Raw genomic sequence first — 18,852 nt, 5'->3', positions numbered from 1 at the left:
CGCAGTCGGCATTCCCCTCTTGTCTCCCTTTTCTCTGTTCAGACGCTGTAGCTCTCCGTTCATCGCATGGCCTCTTGGATCCTGGTTACAACAGTTGCCCTGAAAGCCCTTGCCAGCTTCACCATCTGCGTGAACCCCTTAGCTGGCACCTGCCCAAGGCCTTTTCCCTTGCAATTGACATTTTCCCAGTTTTTCACTCGTCAAGGAATTTTGGATGGTGTCCTGGTCACTGCACATATTTGGTTGAGAGATTGGGTCCTGTGTCGACTCCATGAAGAAGGCTGGCTTCAGGGACTTGCTCTTGCAGACGACCAGCTAGGCTAGGTTCCCACCGCAAGTCCTGCCTCTGCGAGCTGTGCTTCTGACTTCAGGGCCGTTTTAAAAGAGTTTCCAGTCTACTGGGATGTGTCTGGTGGGTGCGTTCCCACCCGCAAGCTGGGGACCTGGGTGGTGAGTGGCCTCCCCTTGGATGAATTCCTCAAGCTTAGGGCACCCTGCTTAGGGCAGAGGCAGGCACCCCCGATCAGGGTGGGCCCGGGCTGCACATGCAACTTGATGTGGCTGCTCCCCCAACCCCCTGCTCTATGTGAGTCCCCCGGACTTTCCGGCTCCTAGGGGACACCCCCCCTTCTAGTCTTCTGGTTAGAAAGTGGGGCCTTCAGCTTCCCACTCTGCTGTGTACCGTCTGTAACTGGCTGTGTCTCCCACGCCAAGTGCCAATAGAAAGAGTACGACGAAAAGCAATGGGCATCCTCTCCCCACACTTGGCTCAGGGTTCGGTGCCTGTACTGCCAGCTCAGCCACCACCGCCACCTCCTTTTGAGAGTTGCTGGGGGCTGGAGCAGAAGACAGAAAGCAAAACCCCAGGACAGCGCTGCTCCCCCACCCCGTCATGGCCGAGTCCCATCTCCAAGCCCCTCTTCAGCTCCGGGCCAGGGTTTCCCTTGAAGCCCTTCCTGCCTGCCCCTGAGAACACATCCAGGTTTGGGGGCTGTCCTGAGGCCCAGCCAGGAAACTTACCGCCAGTTCCGTGATAACCTCGAGTGCCGCTACCCGCCCGCTGCTACTTACTTTCCAAAGTTCTCAGGGAGCAGCTCCGTGCACGCCGCCCAGGAACGGCAGCTCCATCTGCAGAAGTAACGGCACCTTGCCCGGAACCAGAGCTGGATCTGATTGTTTCTCACAGTCCCTGGGCTCCCCACGGCAGGCGTTTCCTGAGCTCGTCTGCCCACTTCTCAAACGCCCTGCCATCCATCACAAGCACTGCTGGGGCGAACACGCCCACCCCGGCCTTGGCACAAGGATTGCTTGGTTTTGCAAACTCAGGAGTGGACTCTCTGGGTTATCAGATATGTGCTTTCATTTTTTTGGCCACCCTGTGACACATGGAGGGATCAGATCGGAGCTGCAGTTGAGACCTCCACCGCAGCTGCGGCAATGCTGGGTCCTTTCACCCACTGAGCTGGGCCGGGATGGAACCCGAGTCCTGGAGCTGCAGAGACACTGCCGATCCTGTCGCACTACAGCAGGGACTGGAGCAGAGGACAGAAAACAAAACTCCAGATGTGTGTTCTGAGTTTGGGCCAGGAGGGTTTGGAATGCTCTCTGCCTGCCCACACCAGTGTTTTGGGGAGGCGGTAATACATTAAAATGTACAGCTATTGTAACGTATCCAAGATCCAGTTGCATTTTGGTGGGGGGCGTCTTTGGAGTGTCCAGCCTGCACACCGCAGGGGCTGCAAGCTCTCCCTTTGTCCTCACCTGCTGATCCCGACGTGACCTCGGGGAAGACAGGGATCCCTCTGCTTCCTTACTCCAACCTCAGGAGCCCGCCAGCCCACCCCTACTTCCTGGCCCCCGCGGCTCCTGCTCCAACTGCCCCCTTTCTTCTTTCTGGCTGCTACTCTAGGTGTCCCCTGCTGGGCCACTCACACCCCTGCGAGGCAGGAACTCCTCCAGTACGGGGCCAGCCTGCTCCTCCTCGGGGCCCAGAGCCTCATCACAGCTCAGATGACTGCCTCCCCCCCACACACACCGCCCCCTTCATGCCCGCTGAGCACCACGGACAACGGCTCCAATGGACGGGGCGGCGGGGGGGGGGGCGCTGCAGGGGCTTCTCAGCTTCCTAGCCCTGCCCGTCCCTCCATGGGGGTCTCTTCCAGGCGGAGCTCCAACACCCTCTTCCCACCAAGCTCCCCACTGTCCTGGCTGGTGGCAAGGTCAGGGATTCCTGGGCACCGCCTGGGCACACCCGTGCTCCTCCCCGCCCCCCCCCCCCCAGGGCCTGAGCTGGCCCGTGAGGACCCGAAGCGCGACCTAGGCACCATCTCCACTCGCCCACGAGTCGCGCTCACAGAGGGAAAGCCATGCGCCTGGAGCTTTCTCGGGCTGCGGATGCTGTTCCCGGAAGAGCCTGGGAGCCGGGGGTTGGCGGGGGGGCTGCGGTGGGGGCAGCAGGGAAGCCTGTGCAGGGCATGGGTGACATCTGGGCCAGGAGCGGCAATGGCCCTCTGGGAACTGGGGAGGCAGGAAGACCTCAGGCTGGAGGGTGAGGAAGGCGGGGACCAGACCACCAAGGGTCCCCGGGCCCCACTCCAGATTCAAACACGATTCTGAGGGCGGGACAGGTGTGGCGTGCAGGAGCAGCAGCTCAGGGCTCTGACTGCGGGGGCAGGAAGATTCTCGAGTCGGCAGGAAGCACCACAGGGTCTGGTAAGGCTGGGGGGCAGGCGGGGCAGGGAACCCTCCAGGCTCTGAGCCCATGGCCCACCAGGGGCCTCTTGCTCATGTGGCCAAAGGAAATGTCCAGCAGAGCTGCTGAGGTCCCCGTGTCGCGCGGCCCTCAGGGCCCCAGGGCCGGGGGGTGTCTGCGTCTAGAAGGAAGGCCGCGGGGCAGCAGAACCCAGGGAGGCCAGAGGCACTCGTCACATTTATTAGAGAACTCCACACACGACATGACACAGCGACATCAGCTCGCACGCACGGAGCCCGGGCTCAGAGGAGCACGAACTGGGACAGCTCAACCATGTCTTCCACGAAGCTCTTGTAGAATTTTCGGCTCGTGGAGTCCGGGTCCTGCTTGACCATCTCGAAGTCTGTGGCAGAGACCACGGGCCCGACTGCACAGCCGCTCGGGCCGCTACAGAGCCTGCTGTGGTGCTGAGGGCAGGCCTGCGGGGAACGGGCATGCCCCGGGAGCCCTGCCGGGGGCTCCGGCTGAAGGATGTGTGGGGGTCCCGGCCCTGTGCCCGGAGCCCAGGCGGGGTGTCGGGGGTCCCGGCCCTGTGCCCGGAGCCCAGGCGGGGTGTGTGGGGGTCATGGCCCTGTGCCCGGAGCCCAGGTGGGGTGTCGGGGGTCCCGGCCCTGTGCCCGGAGCCCAGGCGGGGTGTCGGGGGTCCCGGCCCTGTTCCCGGCTCAGGCAGCCCTGCTCACACTTCCTGAGGGTCTTCACGTCACCCCTCTTCAGGTGGAAGCAGAGGTCGGTGAAGTAGTCCTGCAGGATCCCCCCTGCGGGGAGGGAGGTGGGGTCTGTGGGCGCCCCGGCCACTGAGGGTGGCGGGCGAGCCAGGTGAGGAGGGGCCTGCCCCCTCTGGAGTGGCCCGCTGCCCAGGAGCATGGCTGTCCCGTCATGGGGCGGGGGCAGGGCCACACCTACCGATGAACTTCATGGCCGTGACCTTCAGGCACCTGTTGGGGCTGCTCAGGTACACCAGCGCCTGCATGAGAAACTGGTGGTAGCTGCCAAAGTTGCTCTCCACCTGTGGGGAGGAGAGACGAGTCAGTGGCCTGCAGGGGCCCCCATCCCCCCTAGCCCTGCCCTGCTAGTCTGGGAGGAGGGCCATGACCCTGAGCTGGGTCCAGGGCGGGGAAGCGGGGCCCCTGGCAGGGGTGAGGCGGGAGGAGCTGGTAGAACCTCGGCTCTGGAGAACCAGCTCTTCTCTGGCCCGTCTCGGGCGGGAGCCTGGGGGTCGGGTTCTGAGACCCTGCACCCCCACGGCCCCTCCCTCACGCTGCTCGAAGTTCCTCAGGGAAGTGGCTGCTGCTCCTCCCAGGAATGTGTCAGCAGTGAGTCCAGGCCCGGTCAGAGCCAGCGGGATGCAGGGCAGGTCCACCAAGTTCCTCTGCTCAGAGGGCGAGGAAACGGGGCACTGGCACCAGGATCGGGGTGCTCTGTGGTTTCTCTGGGCACGTGCCACCCGCCTGGGGCCTGCAGCTGCCACAGCCGATGGGGGAGAGCGGGTCCAGGGCCAAGCTCGTCTGTGGCCGTGTCCTCAGGTTCATAAACCAGCCTGTTCTACGGTCTGAATCGGCCTTTCCGCCACGTGCACTGCCAGTCCTGACGCGCGCCTGCCCTGCCTCGGCCCCAAGTCCATCCCCACCCTCCCCTGAGAGGCCCCGGCCTACTGCTGCGCTCATGCCCCAGCCAGGCTCTTTCTGGGTGAGGGGCGCTCCTGCAGCGGGGCACTGACAACAGGCCATCCCGCCCAGCGTGGGGCCTGCCCATGGCCATCCTCGCTGTGGCTCCCCCTGGCCCACGGGACCCACAGAGCTGCCTTCCCACCCGCGCCCCCACGTCCTTCCCAGCCCCAGGACCTCATGCTGTGACCCTTCTTTAAAAAGGGCAATCCGGTTACACGAGGTCGTGCGGGTGGGCCTGGAGTCCTTATGGAAGGGGCAACGTGGACGCAGAGACAGAGGGGACACAGGGAGACGCGGGAGGGCCCCGGGAGGGCCTTTGCAGGGAGGAGGGCCCAGGTCACCTCCCTCTCGGATTTGAGGTTCCAGAACCACGAGACGATGCACTTGTGTCGTCTAAGTCGCGCGGCTGTGGCACCTCGTCTGCAGCCCAGGAAATGGGGCCGCGGTGGAGACGGAAGAACCCTGGTCCTGGGCCCTGGCTGCCAGGACAGCGACTACATTCTTTTGAGTAAAACTACAGAAACCCTGGGAAGGTGCGACCACGGCAGAGCCCCGCCCCCGGGGAAGGTCGACGTGGGGGGAAGAACTGAGATCAGGAAGGAAGGAGGCGAGGACGGGCTGCGACGGAGACACCCGGAGACACACGTCCGGCCCCCGCTTCGCTCCTGCGCGGCGCCGACACCGTGAGGAGCCCCCGGTGGTGAAGCCTGGGATCCTCCTATGCGTTCAGAGGTGTTTCAATGCGGGTGTGACTGATGCGTAAGCCAACGTTCAGGGCAGGAGCTTCGTTAGGCAGCGGCTGCCTGCAGCTTTTTCCCCGGTGACCTGCGAATCCAGTTAGTACGACGAACACGCGGGCGGCAGGCAGAAGGCAGATGCCACGCACGGGCCTCTCCACGCCCAGAAAAACCCCTGGTGACAGACAGATGGACAGCACACGCCCTTCCGCGCCCACCCAGAGAAACGAGCAGTGGAGAAGAGGCCGCAGCAGGCACGCAGGCTGCCGAGGCAGCTCCCGGGAAAGCAGGCAGACCCTCGGCCCAGGCGGGTGGGCGCAGCAGAGGGACCCGGGCACAAAACGGGCCCCTTGGCAGTCGGGAGCAGAGCGCCCCTGCGAGTAGGCAGAGGGGGCAGAGCAAAGTTGGCCTCCACCTTGGCCTTGAGCTCGGGGCGAGAGAAAGGGGCCGTCTCTCCAGGAAGGGGAAGGGGAAGGGGAACCGCGGCCCAGAGGCACCAGAGGGCCTGGAGCAGTCACGCCACCTGCACCCGGGGACCATGGGGCAGAGACATTAATGCGGAGCCCAGCCTGGACGGATCACGCCTGGGACGCCAGGTGCCACAGACAGATGCCCTGGCACAAGTCCTCTGGAGCCTGACGTGAGGGGCACACTGGAGAAGGGCCATGGCCCAAAGGACGAGGAGGAGGAGCGAAAAGCCACCACAAGCGGAGTCGGAAAACACAGCCAGGAGGAGGATGTGGTCCAGGGAATTTCGGATAAGCGAGCCAGTGAGCAGAGATAACTCAGGATTTTAAAAACAATCACAGGAGTTCCTGTCGTGGCGCAGTGGTGAACGAATCCAACTAGGAACCATGAGGTTGCAGATTCGATCCCTGGCCTTGCTCAGTGGGTTAAGGATCCAGCGTTGCTGTGAGCTGTGGTGTAGGTTGCAGATGCGGCTCGGATCCCGCGTGGCTGTGGCTCTGGCGTAGGCCAGCAGCTACAGCTCCGATTCGACCCCCAGCCTGGGAACCTCCATATGCCACGGGTGCAGCCCTAGAAAACGCAAAAAGACCAAAAAAAAAGTAATAACAATAATTACATTTGTGGCATTTGTAAGAGAGACGGAGGCTTAGAGGAAGAAAGGCCTGTGGGAGACGCGTAAGAGAAACCACATGAAATGTCAGCCACGAAACAGCCAGGGGCGTCTGATGGGAAATTAGAGACGGATGAAGACAGAGATAAGGGACCTGGGAGACAAAGCTGAAAAATGAACCCAACACGCAGCGTCAAGAGACAACACAGACGGAAAATGCGAGAGTGAGGTTGAGACCCACGGTGACAGTCGTGCAGCTCCTTGTGCCCGATCGCGCCGTATCTTTCTTTGCCTCTCTGCTCCGAAGCCACCCACGCTGCTGCTCTGCGGGAAGGGGTCTGGGCCCTTGGACTGGCTTCCTGCACCAGCTGGTCCAGACGTGCCCTCAGTGGGCACAGCGGAGGGACCCCAGGGGCTGCGAGGGTCCTGTGCCACCTCCTGAGGCTTTTCTTGGCCTCTCCAAGGGCTCATTTCCAGCAATTTCTGCACCACACGGAGGTGGACTCCTTCTCTGACGGAGGCATGTCATGGCCACGTCCTAACAAGGCCCAGCTCTCAGCCCACGAGGGGGTCCTGGGCACCAACCGTCTCACACTCAGGTGGCCCCTGTCAGTAGGGAGGCCCGCCTTGCCACGTCACTATGGATGGGCACGTTCCTGCTGCTCCACGTCCCCTGAGTTGCCTTCACTTCCTCCCAGCCTGTCCCCACTGCAGTTAACAACCCCCCGCGTGGCCCTTTCCCCGCTCCGATCACTGCCGGGGCGGAGCGAGTGCCTGGAGCCAGACACCATGGCCGCTGGAAAAGGGCTGTGGAGTCTGCGCTCCCCGCCCCATCCACGTCCACGTCCACACACGTCTCCTCGCCCACTCCCGGGTTCTGGGATCCCAAGGGCTCTACCCAGGTCGGCACCTGGGACATCAGTGGGCCCCGGGCCCCGAGACCCCTCGACAGCTTGTGGGGGCTGGTCCGGATGACGGCGGGGGGTGGGCTGCACATGGTCCACCCTGGGGGCCTGAGCCCTGAGACTGAGCGGCAACGCCTTCCTCCCCTGCCCCATGCGGGGCCAGCACTTAATAAACACCCACGGGGCCAGATCAGATGGCATCCAAAGGAGCCCCGGCGTCTCCGCCCCACCTGGGTGCCCTTTGCCCTGGGGGGGTGTCTGCACACAGCCCGGCTGCACCTTCCCGGCCTCCCCTTTCCTCCTCCAGGAGGGCCGGCATCTTACCATGTAGATAAAAATGTCATTTTCGGCCCCCAGGCCACGGCCCCAGGCCAACTTGCCAAACAGCTCCTTCCGAAACTCCCACTTCAGCAGAAGGGCGCAACGCAGGAAGGTGAACTTTGTCTTCTGCAGGTGCCGAGAGAGGTGACGCCCCTGTCACCACCGCGCCCGGGACAGACCCCGAGAGGCACGGCCTTCTGCAGCCGTGCTGCCCGTGTGGGCCCAGAGGGGAGCTGCAGCCACGGAGGAAGCCTTCCCTCCCCAAGCCCCCTGGTGTCCCGCCTGAATGTGCAGGGAGAGCCCAGAGGGGCCAGCCGTCCCTTGGCCATCCAGGCCCCCTTCCCACCCCGAGAGCCTCTCTCGGGTGCAGGGGATGAGCGCCCAAGGGAAGGGCGGGGGCCCTCCACCCACCAGCCCCCAACAGCCAAGGCCCCTGGTCTCACGACTCCTTCAGCGAGGCCCTGAGCCCCTGGGGGGAGAGCGCCACCTCCAAGGCCCAGGCGCTCTCGGCTCCTGCCCCCAGCTCAGGGGTAGGCATGTGTCTGGAGGAAAGGCCTTTCAAGAGGCGATGGGTTCGAGTGAAGCTGTGAGAGGGGCCCGCCTGGGTCACCAGGGCCTTAGAGTAAAAGGAGGTCAGACGTCCGCAGAGGGACAATGGCGTGAGGACAAGGAGACAGGCCTCGGGAGGGGCAGCCCTGCCAGCGTCTGCGGGGGGCTCAGCGGCAGTGTCTGCGGTGCTTCCTTCCCACGGCCCCAGCTGACCAAGACAGGCCCGTCCCGAGCCCTGCCCCTGCCTCCTCGCTGAGCTGGGGGGGGGCCCGCTCTCCAAAGCCCTTATCCTCCTCCGCGAGGCCACACTGCCGGGCTGCCGCGGGGCTCACACCTCTGTCGCCAGGAGACTGTGCACTTCAGGGGAGGCCGCCTCCTCTCTAGCGCCTCTCGAACACAGGAGGAGACCCCCCGACCACCCCCCCACTGCCCTCGGCCGGGCCTTCCCTCAACCCCTTGTGTGCCAGTCATTCGGAGAACGAACCAACCTCTCTCAACAGGAGGCCCTCGGCCTCAGTCCTTTCTTCCTTAACTTATTGGCTGTGCCCTCGTTCTCCCGCCTGGTCACGTCCCTCCTTCCGCTGGTCTCTCATCCATTCACCACCCTTCCACCCACCCACCCATCCACCCACCACCCTTCCACCCCTCCACCCATCCTTCCATCCCATCTATGCAGTCGCAGCCACTCTCTCACGTCAGGCTCCCGGCTGGGGGCTGACCTTGCCCACCCACCACTGTGGCAGACCCTCTCCCTCCCTGGCTGGAGAGGTTCCCAGCCCAGTGGGGCCACCAGCAGTGGGTCCAGGGAGCTCTTGGGTCTGATGGGTCTGGGGTACGGGTGGGAAGGAGACCTGGAATTTGAAGAAGTAGGACTTCAGGTGGCTCCCGGAGAACTCACGGAGGGGCAGGAAGGAGGAGGCAGCCCAGGCAGCAAAGCAGCGGGCAGGGCCCACCCAGGAGCCAGCGTGGGATGGCATTCCCTAGGCAGTGTGTGTGTGTGTGTGTGTGTCTGTGTGTGTGTTTGTGTGTGTGTGTGTGTGTCTGTGTGTGTGTGTGTAGGGTCTGTGCCAGGTGACTAAGTTATCGATGGTGAGCCTGGAGGCCTTGGGAGGGGGGTGAGGGCACAGGCCTTGGCCGAGAAGGAGTCTGAGTGGAGAGTGGAGGCCTCCCTGAGGTGGGGCACCTGGAGGGGGTTTCGAGTGGGATGCAGAAGTGAAAGGGGGTGTACCAGGGGGCCAGAGGCACCCACCATGCATGTCTAGGAAGCTGGGGTCCCCATGGAACAGCTGGTGGCTTTGGGGCTCCCCATGGATCCTCTGTGGGAGTTGGTGTCTCTTCCCGGGGTGGGGGTGCCCTCGCCAGGACACCGTCTGGGCCACCAGCTCCCAGGGTGGAGTGAGAAAGGCGCAGAACACCAGGCTCCTGAGGCTGATATCACGTGTGTGTGCGTGTGTGTGTGTGTGTGTGTGTGTGTCGGGAGGTTCACAGGGTCCTGGGCGGGGTGAGGGAGCCACTCCCTGGATGGGTCAGGGTCCCCTCCTTCCCTTCACTTGCGCAGCCTTGGCCTGGTCTCCACTAACCATCCTGAGCTCCCCGACGGATCTGCAAGCAGCTGGGCCCTCCCCAGCCCTGCTCCTCGGGCTGCCCCTGTGCTGCCTGGAGATTGCTGTCCAGCCGGAGGCATGCCAGGCCACTCACCATGACCACGTCGGGGCAGGAGTCGGCCAGGTGGAGGAGCAGCGGCACCAGGGCCTGGAAGGCGTGGTTCTTGAGCTGCTGCCGAAACTTCTTGCCACCGCTGTGGATGACATCCCCGTACAGGAGGATGGCCTCCCCACGCACGCCTTCCTGCTCCTGCCAGAGATGGGCAGGCCTTCCCCTCAGCCGGGCCAGGGGCCGGAGCTCGAGGCCCCACTGCAGCCCCAGCCCCACCAGGCCACACATGCCGCCAGCTGCCACACCTCTCTCACCTTCCTTTCCAGCCCAGTGACCTGCAGCGGCTAGTCCCTGCACCCTCTTCAGCACCAGGCTGCCGACCTCCCCACTCAACCCTGCCCTGCTGCCCCCGTCACCTCACACACCAGCCGCCTGCCCTCTCCTCTGGACACCCCCAGCCTCCATGGCTGCAGCCTGAATCTCCGTCCTGGAGATTCAGGGCCTCTCTTCCCTGGTGGCTCTCCTCCGCTGGGGGCCTCAGGCTGACAGCAACCACACCTCCATCCCCAGCCCCGCCCCCCATGGGGGTCAGGAGCACAGACTCTGGGGCCAGATCTGTCACTTTCTAGCTCTGTGACTCTGAGTGAGGATCCTTCCATGACTTGGTTTCCCTTTTGTGCCTTGTCCCTGGGCTGCAGCAAGCAATGAACCCAGCCGTCCTCCTCCCCTGCCCCAGCTCCTCGGTCCCTGCCTGAGCGCCTCCAGGACACTGCATGATGGGCAGCGCCTGCCTCCCCCGCCTGGCTCACCTCCAGGGACTGCAGCATCCATGCCCCACCTGCCACCCCGGGACTGGGGCTCCGCTCTGACCCCTTGGTCTCCCCCTCCGCACAGTGTACTGACAGTCCTGCCGTCTGTCGCCGCCTCGGTTTAAGCCTCACCACCCTTACCTCGCCTGATTTATTCAGAACCCCTGAAACCATTTACCCTGCCCCGCCCACCTTCCACGTGGCGAACTCCTGCCAGCCCTGCCCTCTCCTCTCCCCTCTCCCCCTGCACCACGGCCACCGATTTGAAGCCTCGGAAATCTCTCCTTCTGGGCTCCACCAGTGGACTTTACCCATAAGCCCTAGGGAAGCTGCTTTGGCTGCTCCGATTGGCCGGGATAGTAGCCCTGCTGCTCTGATTGGCTGAGGGTTAGTCGCTCTGGCTGCTCTGATTGGCGGGTTTGGGCAGACGCTGCGCAGGGCAGGGTTTGGGGCCCTCAGCTCCTCACATTCTCGAACAGTGGCAGCAGCTGTTGGGCGATCTTGAGGCTGATGCAGCCGATGCCCTGGGCACCCAGACGGTGCAGGATGTCACCCAGGATCTCCATCAGGCCCAGGAGGTCCTTGGGCTCGGGTTTCAGGAAGCTGTCCAGCAGGCTGGCCAGCTGGTCCCGGAGCAGAACCACCTGCGGGGAGATGCAGCCGCCCCCTGACCTGGCCGGCTCCCTGCGCGAGGCCCTTCCCGACCTCCCCACGGCTGAGCCCCCTGGGTGAGCGCGCCTCTTTTGCCCACTCCTTGACGCCCTTCACTCCCAACAGGGGACCGAGGTCCCAGCGCCCCCGCCTGCATCGTGGGGCAGGACGCATTCCAGGAGGCCCAAAGGAGAGGAGGCGGAGGGACGTCTCCATCCAGGGAGGTGTGAGTTCTCCGTATTCGGGTGGAGCACGAACCGGACCACCTGGCAGGTACGGGATCCCTACCTGGAAAGGAGGCCAGTCTTTGAACTCGAAGTCGCTGAGCTCCCTGCAGCTCAGCAAGTCGAGGATCCCCAAGGCTGCACAGTGCAGCGGGGTCTCCCCAGCACTCTTCCCTCTCCTACACCAGCCCTCCGTGCCTTCCTCACCCACCCCTTCTCATCTGACCTGCCATGGAGGCTCTTTTCAGGTGCACCCTCCTCCTCCCTGAAGCCTCCTGGGGTAGGAGGGGGCCTCTCTTCCCCTCACCTTCTGAGGGTGCATGAGGGTACTGCTGAGGCCCTTCAGGCTCATGGTCCTCACCAGCTGGTTGGGGTTGTTGAGGCCCAGGCTCAGGAAGCTGTCCATGGTTCTCCGAGACACGTACTGGGTGAGCTCTTGGCCATTGAGGAACTAGGGAGGGTGGGATGGTCAGCCCAGCCGTTGCTTATGGCTGCCAGGGGACATGGTCCTTTGGCCTAGCCTGAGCTAGTGGGGTTAGACGTAAGCGGGCCAGTCCGACGTGGAAGGTGGGAGTCAGGGTGCCCCTAAGCAGGGGCAGGAAGGGAGGTCGAGTTCTCTGACCTTCCTAAGGGCCCAGGGCCCTGGTGGGGCGCAGAGTCGGGGCCGAGGCTGGGCGGGGCTGACCTCGGCGATGATGAGGACGGCCACGATGTTGTCCCGCTCCTCGGGGCTCTTCAGGGAGATGACCGCCTGCCCCAAGACTGCCTTGACCTCACAGTCGTAGTGGGCCATGGCCCTGTCAGATGGAAGAGGCAGGCGCGGGGGCCCTGGGGGCTCCGTCCTCGGCCAGGGGGCCCCTCCCCCTGACAGCGCTTCCTCACTCAGGGAGCTGGCCCAGGAGACTCAGTCTGGAGCGCAGGGGCCCAGGGTGGGGCGTGTGCGGGTCCCTTCGGGGTGCAGTCCGGGCCCAGGCCCCTCCTAGGCGGGGTGCTTACCTGGCCAAGAGGGTCACCCCCTCCGGGTAGGTTTCCAGGTGCTCAAAGAGCTCCCATCCCCTCAGCAGCTTGAGGTAGGCGAACACCTCCCAGTAGTTAGTGGTCCAGAAAAGGCCTTTCAGAGCCTCCAGGCAGGTCCTGCGGGCAAGTGAGGGCCCAGTTCTCCCCACCAGAGCAAGCCCCACTTTCCCACCTGGGCCTGGCTGAGCGGCTGCCTTCTGCGCTCCCCTCCCCCGCCGTCGGCTGCCGTTCCCCGCCCCCACCCTGGACCGCAAGTCCCCAGGTAGAACCAGAGTTCATCCTTCTGGGGGCTCCAGCGCTGAGCCCACGGCCTACCGGAGCTTCTGGGGACATGTGGGTGGAACCAGAAAGAAGGAGCAAGTTGGGGTCCTGAGGTTGGGCTGGGCCCTGGGGCCCGTCACACGTCTCACCTGGAGGGGCTGAGGGCCTTGACCTCCAGGCTCTCCTCCTGGTAGTCTGAGATGCCCTCCACCGCGTCCAGCTCAAACAGGTAGTGGAGCTGCGTGAGCAGGCCCAGCAGGATCCCCGCGAAGGCCCAGCGCACCGTGGCTCTGTACTCCGGGACGTAGAGGAGCTCATAAATGGTGCCCAGGGCCTGCAGCAGGATGGGCCCTGCCTTGGTCTCTGTGTGGGGTAGGGCCTGGCCTCCGTGAGCAGAGGAGCGGGCAGCAGCAACCCCAGGGCTGCCCTGCCTGGAGCAGGCCCTGCGCTGGGACCTGGCCCCTGCGGACACCCTCTGGCCGGCCACCCTGGCCTCCCCAGGGCCCTCCCGGGGTCAGATGCCGGCAGTGGGCAGTGGGGTGGGGGGGTGGCTCTCACCAGCAGGGAAACGAGCTTGGCCTGTTCAGGGACCCTGATGAGCTCCCGGGGGGGTCGCACCTTCAGCTTCACGTAGAGCAGTGTGATGACCTTGCGGGCCAGCGGGCTGGTGGTGGCCAGGGCCTTCCACAGGGGCACGACCTGCCTGGGAGGCAGGGACCAGTCCCGCCAGCTGGCTGGCCATGCTGGACGGAGGGCGGGTGGGACGTGACTCCAGGACAGCAGGATGGCCTCCTGGGCACGGGACGGTGAAGGTGGCAAGGCCCCTCAGGGACGGGGAAGCCGTCTGCCTGGGGATGTCCAGGCAGCTGGATTCTGATGACCCCCGGGGCTGAAGCCATGCTTGAAACTCGCCCGGGACACAGGCATACCCTGCCTTTGTCCAGCCTGTGTCCTCACGCTCAAGGGGGGGCTCCTGCCCAGCCGGACACAGCCCACAGGCGGCCTGGGGTTTAGAGGGCGCCCCTCCCCTGTGCCCTGGGGAGCCCCCAGCTCCCACTGGCAGCCCACTGCTCCCTGCGGTGCTCCGGGAGGCATCGCCAGTGGCCTCCAGCTCCTCCCGATGTCAGCGCACACACAGCACTCGGGGCCCATTAGGGTCGGCGTCGGACTCGGCTGGGCCGGGCCCGGCTTGAGACCACGCTTCCTGCGAGTTCCCGGTGATGCTTCTGCTCCTGCGTCTGTGGTCTCCCTGGCTTGCTCGGAAACCCCACATTAGCACGGGGGGGAACTGTGTGCTTAGGGCCAGGGGCCTGTTTAGTGTCCGCATCATCCGGCCGTCCTCCCTGCCTCCGCAGGTCGGCCACTGGGAGCTGAGTCTGAGGGACATGTCCAGGCCGAAGGCCCCTCTTGGGACCGATGGAGCCTCCACCTCAAGCCACCCCCCAGCCTGGGCCGCCTCAGAGACCCCCTGGCCCTGGCTGTGGAGTAGAGCAGGGTGTGTGCTTCTTCCCAGGAAGAGCCGTGGGCCGGAGGGCGGGCGCGATGATGGCCAGGCGCTCGCCTGGGGCCGAGGTGCGGGGGGCCTACCTCTCCGAGGGCTGGCACAGGGACAGCACCGCCTCGACGGCCTGCTGGGTGTGCTGCGTCCCCAGCAGGGCCACAGCCCGCATCATGCTGTGCAGGATCTCCTTGAAGACGATGCGGGGCAGCTCCTGGAACAAGCCCTGCAGGATCTCGGCCACCTGCGCGGGGAACGGCGGGCAACCCCCGCGGGCCTCAGCATGGTGCCCCACCCCCGCCTCCTCCACGAGGGCGTCCTCAGGCCGCAGCGGGACCCCTGCCGGGCGGAGGGCGGGCATCGCCTCAAGCTCACAGCCGGCCCTGACCCTGCCTCGGCCTGGCTCTTCCTCCCCCGGTCCGTGTGAGAACGGGAATCAGCTCAAGGGCCCAGCGGGACATGGCTTTCTGAGTGGGCCGTGGACCAGGCTGGCCCGGCCAGACCAGGACAGGTAAATCCTGGCCGGTTGGGGGGGGTCGATTTCTCTCCTTCCTGCGGAACGAGACTGTGAGAGAGGCAAGGTGCCCCTCTGGTTGTGTGTGGCGGGGTCCTGGGACCTTGAGGGGCTGGCCAGACAGGGACCCCCGGGCATCACTGCGGCTTAGGCCTGCTGACGGGGCCATGCTGTTTCAGGTGGCTGGAGAGGGGGGCCTCCTGCTCCCCCAGCCCCGCGCCAGGCGGGGTCCTGCAGCCTCGGCACTCGGCGCCCACCTGCTCTGGCCTGATGCTGTGGTCCTCAATGATTGTCAGGAGCAGCTTCGAGGCCAGGTTGCAGTGCAGGGAGTTGTGGCTGCAGAGGCCTTGCAGGAGCGTGAGGACGAGCTGCGTGTGCTGGGCCACCGTCAGGTTCTCGTCCAAGGCCTGCGCCAAAGGGGCTGGGCTGAGGGGCCCCTCCCTGGGCTTGGAGACAGGGCTGGGGACACTGCTCGTACCCAGGCAAAGTGAATGCCTGGTGTGCGGACTCACAGAGAGCCCTGGAGGGCCCAGCTTGAGGCCCCTGCTCCCACCCGGCTTGCCCCACAGGTCATGGGCCCACCCTCCCCTCCCAGTAGCTGGAAGTGTGTCTGCTCACAGCTGCCCCTTTGCCAGAGAATTGCTCTGCGGACACTGGGAGCAAGCAGCCTCGCCCAGGAGGCCAGGAGCCCCCTCTACTGCCTGCAGCACCTGCAGCGGGACTGACTGAGGGCAGGTAGGAAGGTGGGGCCAGCGCCCCTGCAGCTGAGACCACGCCCCTGCCCAGCCCCTCCCTCCCCCTCCGGAGTTCGCCCTGGGAAATGCCATCCTGAGCTCTGTCCAGATAGCAGGTGGATTCCTGGAGGAGCCCAGCAGCACAAGGCCAGCTCGTGCCACAGCCTGTCCTGAGAGCGGGCTGCTGCTGCCTCAGTGCCCCGCCCTCGGCAGGTGGGGGACACACACAGAGAGCTTGAATGACTCCCGGGGCCTTCGGCCTCAAACCCAAACCCTCGACGCCCAGTCCAAGTTGAAGGGAGGGCTGAGCCTGAGAGAAACGCGGCCTGGGTGGGAACTGAGGTGCCAAGGCCTGTGGCCACCCTAGTGAGGGGCGCAGGGCGCCAGGAGAGGGGGGCCGAGAGGGGAGGGCCTGATGACGTCAGCAAGCACCTTAGACTGTCACAGAGGCGGGGGTGGGCGGGTGCGGGCAGGGTCCTTGGGAAGGAGCCAGGCTTCTCCTGGCAGGGGCTCCGGGCCTGGCTCTTCCTGACCCGCCCCTGCCCAGGTTGCCGAGGCCCTCCGCTGGCCCCGTCTCTAAAACGGCAGGGAGGTGGACACCAGCCAGAACCCGTGCTCCGGGCAGCGCGGGGCGCCTGTGGGAGCCCTGCCAGCTGTGAGCCCTGCCTGCCCTCAGCCCTGCCGGGCCCACCTTCACCAGGTTGTAGAATTTCATCTCCGAGTCTCTGCGGAGGCTCGTTTCAAAATTCTTCATTTTGTTCAAGCGCATGTACTCTGCCGTGCTGCCTGTCGTGGGCCAGCGAGTCAGGAGGCCTGGCGCGGCCTGGGAGGTGCCCCCCTCCTCTCCAGACCGCAGGCAAGGCCCAGAGAAGCCCCTTAAGGGGCCAGGCCAGAGCCCCAGGAGCGGGTGGGCGCGTGGCCTCTGGTCGCCTCTCCTCCCCCTCCCTGCTCGCGGCTCACCCTTCTGCTGGATCAGAAGCTGGAGGAGGAGGTAGACGCACTGGCGGGAGTGGCTCTGGGTGACCTCATCCTTGTCCCGCCACAGCAGCGTCAGCAGGCCTACTTGGTGGCCCAGCTCCGAGGGCATGGCCTCTTCCTGGGGAGGGGACGCAGTGAGCAAAGCCACCCCTGGCTTCTTGGGGTCACTTCCACTGTCCCTCCCATTGCACTCGTGCGTTGCTGCCTACAGCAGAGAAGTGCTTTTCTGGAGCGTTAAGCCAGCCTCGAGTCCCTTGCTGTCACAGGTGCACACGTGTGCACTCGCACACGCATCTTCTTCCCTGGTTTGGGATCACACAGGACGTTTTATCTACACTCCAACACCCTTTCACAGAGGTGGTACATTCGGTTGAGGTTTTCCTTTTCTCTGCAGTCACTCCCACTTTTATCTAAAGGGACAGACAAATTGGGCCTGTCTGATCTCCCTCGGGACTAGATTCCTGTCTCTCTGTCTCCGGCGGGAGAGCCGCCAGGGTGCCGCTGTGTCCCGCTCAGCACGGCCCGTCAGGAGGCACACGGTGTCATGTTTGCCTTGACCGCTTGGTGGCACGGTCTCCGAGGCTGGCTGCCGTGAAGTCCTGCTTCTGAAACTCCTTGGGATTAAGGAGTGACTTGGGGGGAGGCTCCGAGGCGGTCGATTGATTATCCTGGTTCTCTTCAAACTCTCACCGCCACCACCCTCGTTTTAGGGCCATGTGTCTTCTGTGTCCTTGGCGAGTGTCCCCGCCGCAGGCGGAGCCCCCTCCCTCTGGTGAGCTGGTTATTTGTGCGTCTCTGTGGATCCGTGTGGCCGGGGGGCTTTGGCGCTGCTCCGAGCGTCATAATCCCTTACTCGCAGGCCTCCTCCACCGCGGCCTCTGGCTCTGCACCCTCCGGCCCGGCCCTGGGGCCTCTCTGTTCTGGGAGCACCTCCTTTCTTTCTAGGACAGGAAAGGAGACTGTCTTACACTTTCCCTGACCCGCCCCGGAACGAGCCTCCGCCCGGATGGAGGACTGTGTTCTGAAACCAAGCTCCTGGGTGAGCTGGTCCCCTGTTGCATGGACAACTCCAGGTCTGCTCCAGGGACACCTGTGTCCCAGGTGGGAACCTGCATCTGTCTTTAAGAATTAGGAGCTTAGGAGTTCCCATCGTGGCGCAGCGAAAACGAATCCGACTAGGAACCATGAGGTTGTGGGTTCGATCCCTGGCCTAGCTCAGTGGGTTAAGGACCCAGCGTTGCTGTGGCTGGGGTGTAGGCCGGCAGCTGTAGCTCCGATTGGACCCCTAGCCTGGGAACCTCCATGTGCCGCAGGTGTGGCCCTTAAAAAAAAAAAAGAAAATAAAAGAATTAGGAGCTTAACCTGATACCTCAAACTCCCCTACGAAAGCAGGACACTTTCTAATTCCAACCTCTTTCTGTATTTGCAGCAGGAAGACGCTTGGCTCCCGTCATCCCCCACCGTTTTCTCCTTGGTAAGGTTAGAGTACAAACCAGCATCACCGCAGAAACCAGACTGCGGATCTGGCTGAATGCTTGTTTACAGTTCTTGTTATTTAAGGTAAATCTACATCATTGAAACAGTCGACGACCGAGTGTCCGGGGGGTTTGGACGAGGGTGTGTGCCTCGCAGCTCCCCGCCCGCAGCCGCTCAGGCGAAGGTCCGCTGCCTGGGGAGCCCCCCGGAGCCGCGCTTCCCCGCGGACCCGCCCGGGACTGGGCTTTACCGCAGCTCGTCCACGGCTCCACCTTTTCTTGCTCAGTGGCTGCCCCAGGCTCTCCTGCTCACGGGCACTCAGGCATTCCATTTTGGGGCTCTCGGGAATAAAGCCACCGTTAGTGTTCCTGTACGTGCATTGAATGGCTGTATGTTCTCACTGCTTTGAGCAGATACCAGGCGGCGGGACCCCTCGGTGAAGAAATGGAAGAGGTTCACTGATGACGCTGCTGAGTTTTCCCAGGTGGCTTTACCGCTCACACCTGCCCTGCCAGAAGCCCTCGCATCCCTGCCAGCATAGCTGCCCTTCTGCGAGCCTCCAGCAGGTGAGTGGTGATGACTGGCTGTGCTTTTGAGGAGCACCGCACCCGGGGCACTGCACCCGGGCACCGCACCTGGGCACGTGGAGGTTCCCAGGCTGGGGGTCCAGTCGGAGCTGTAGCTGCCGGCCTACACCACAGCCACAGCAACGCAGGATCCGAGTCACATCTGCAACCTACACCACAGCTCACGGCAATGCCGGATCCCCAACCTACTGAGCAAGGCCAGGGATCGAACCCACATCCTCATGGTTCCTAGTCGGGTTTGTTAACCACTGAGCCACGATGGGAAGGCCCTGTTGTGCTTCTAACGTGCATTTTCTTTGTTTTCACCTGCTTTGAAAAATGCCCGTTTTGTAGCAGAAATCCGTTTCTCCTTCCGGGTACACACCCTCTGTTAGACGGTGCGTTGCAAATACTTCTTCCCGGTCTGTGCCTCAGCTTTTGCTTTTCCCTCCGTGGCTT

General features: G+C 64.1%; 1 protein-coding gene across 1 annotated transcript in view; it reads right to left on the bottom strand.

Moving 5' to 3' along the window:
• Positions 1–2,902: 2,902 nt before the first annotated feature.
• Positions 2,903–18,852, bottom strand: part of LOC110260203 (maestro heat-like repeat family member 5) — a 28,621-nt gene continuing 12,671 nt past the window's right edge. The window contains exons 15-29 of the mRNA XM_085024284.1: positions 16,334–16,469; positions 16,065–16,159; positions 14,897–15,046; positions 14,215–14,369; positions 13,186–13,330; positions 12,777–12,961; positions 12,346–12,483; positions 12,035–12,146; positions 11,657–11,800; positions 10,942–11,118; positions 9,708–9,863; positions 7,464–7,586; positions 3,656–3,758; positions 3,433–3,507; positions 2,903–3,095 (exon numbers count right to left, since the gene is read on the bottom strand). Of these exons, the coding sequence (XP_084880410.1) occupies positions 2,995–3,095; positions 3,433–3,507; positions 3,656–3,758; positions 7,464–7,586; positions 9,708–9,863; positions 10,942–11,118; positions 11,657–11,800; positions 12,035–12,146; positions 12,346–12,483; positions 12,777–12,961; positions 13,186–13,330; positions 14,215–14,369; positions 14,897–15,046; positions 16,065–16,159; positions 16,334–16,469 (1,995 nt within the window). The 3' untranslated portion in view covers positions 2,903–2,994. The remainder of the gene's footprint in view (positions 3,096–3,432; positions 3,508–3,655; positions 3,759–7,463; positions 7,587–9,707; positions 9,864–10,941; positions 11,119–11,656; positions 11,801–12,034; positions 12,147–12,345; positions 12,484–12,776; positions 12,962–13,185; positions 13,331–14,214; positions 14,370–14,896; positions 15,047–16,064; positions 16,160–16,333; positions 16,470–18,852) is intronic.

The sequence above is a fragment of the Sus scrofa genome, chromosome 4 (genome assembly GCF_054392235.1).
Source record: "Sus scrofa isolate SSC_HxYL_T2T_F1_AM1 chromosome 4, Sscrofa_HxYL_maternal_Yorkshire_Landrace_v2.0, whole genome shotgun sequence".
NCBI lineage: Eukaryota > Metazoa > Chordata > Mammalia > Artiodactyla > Suidae > Sus > Sus scrofa.
Note: the sequence above shows the minus strand (reverse complement) of the source record. Positions and strands in the feature narration are given on the sequence as shown.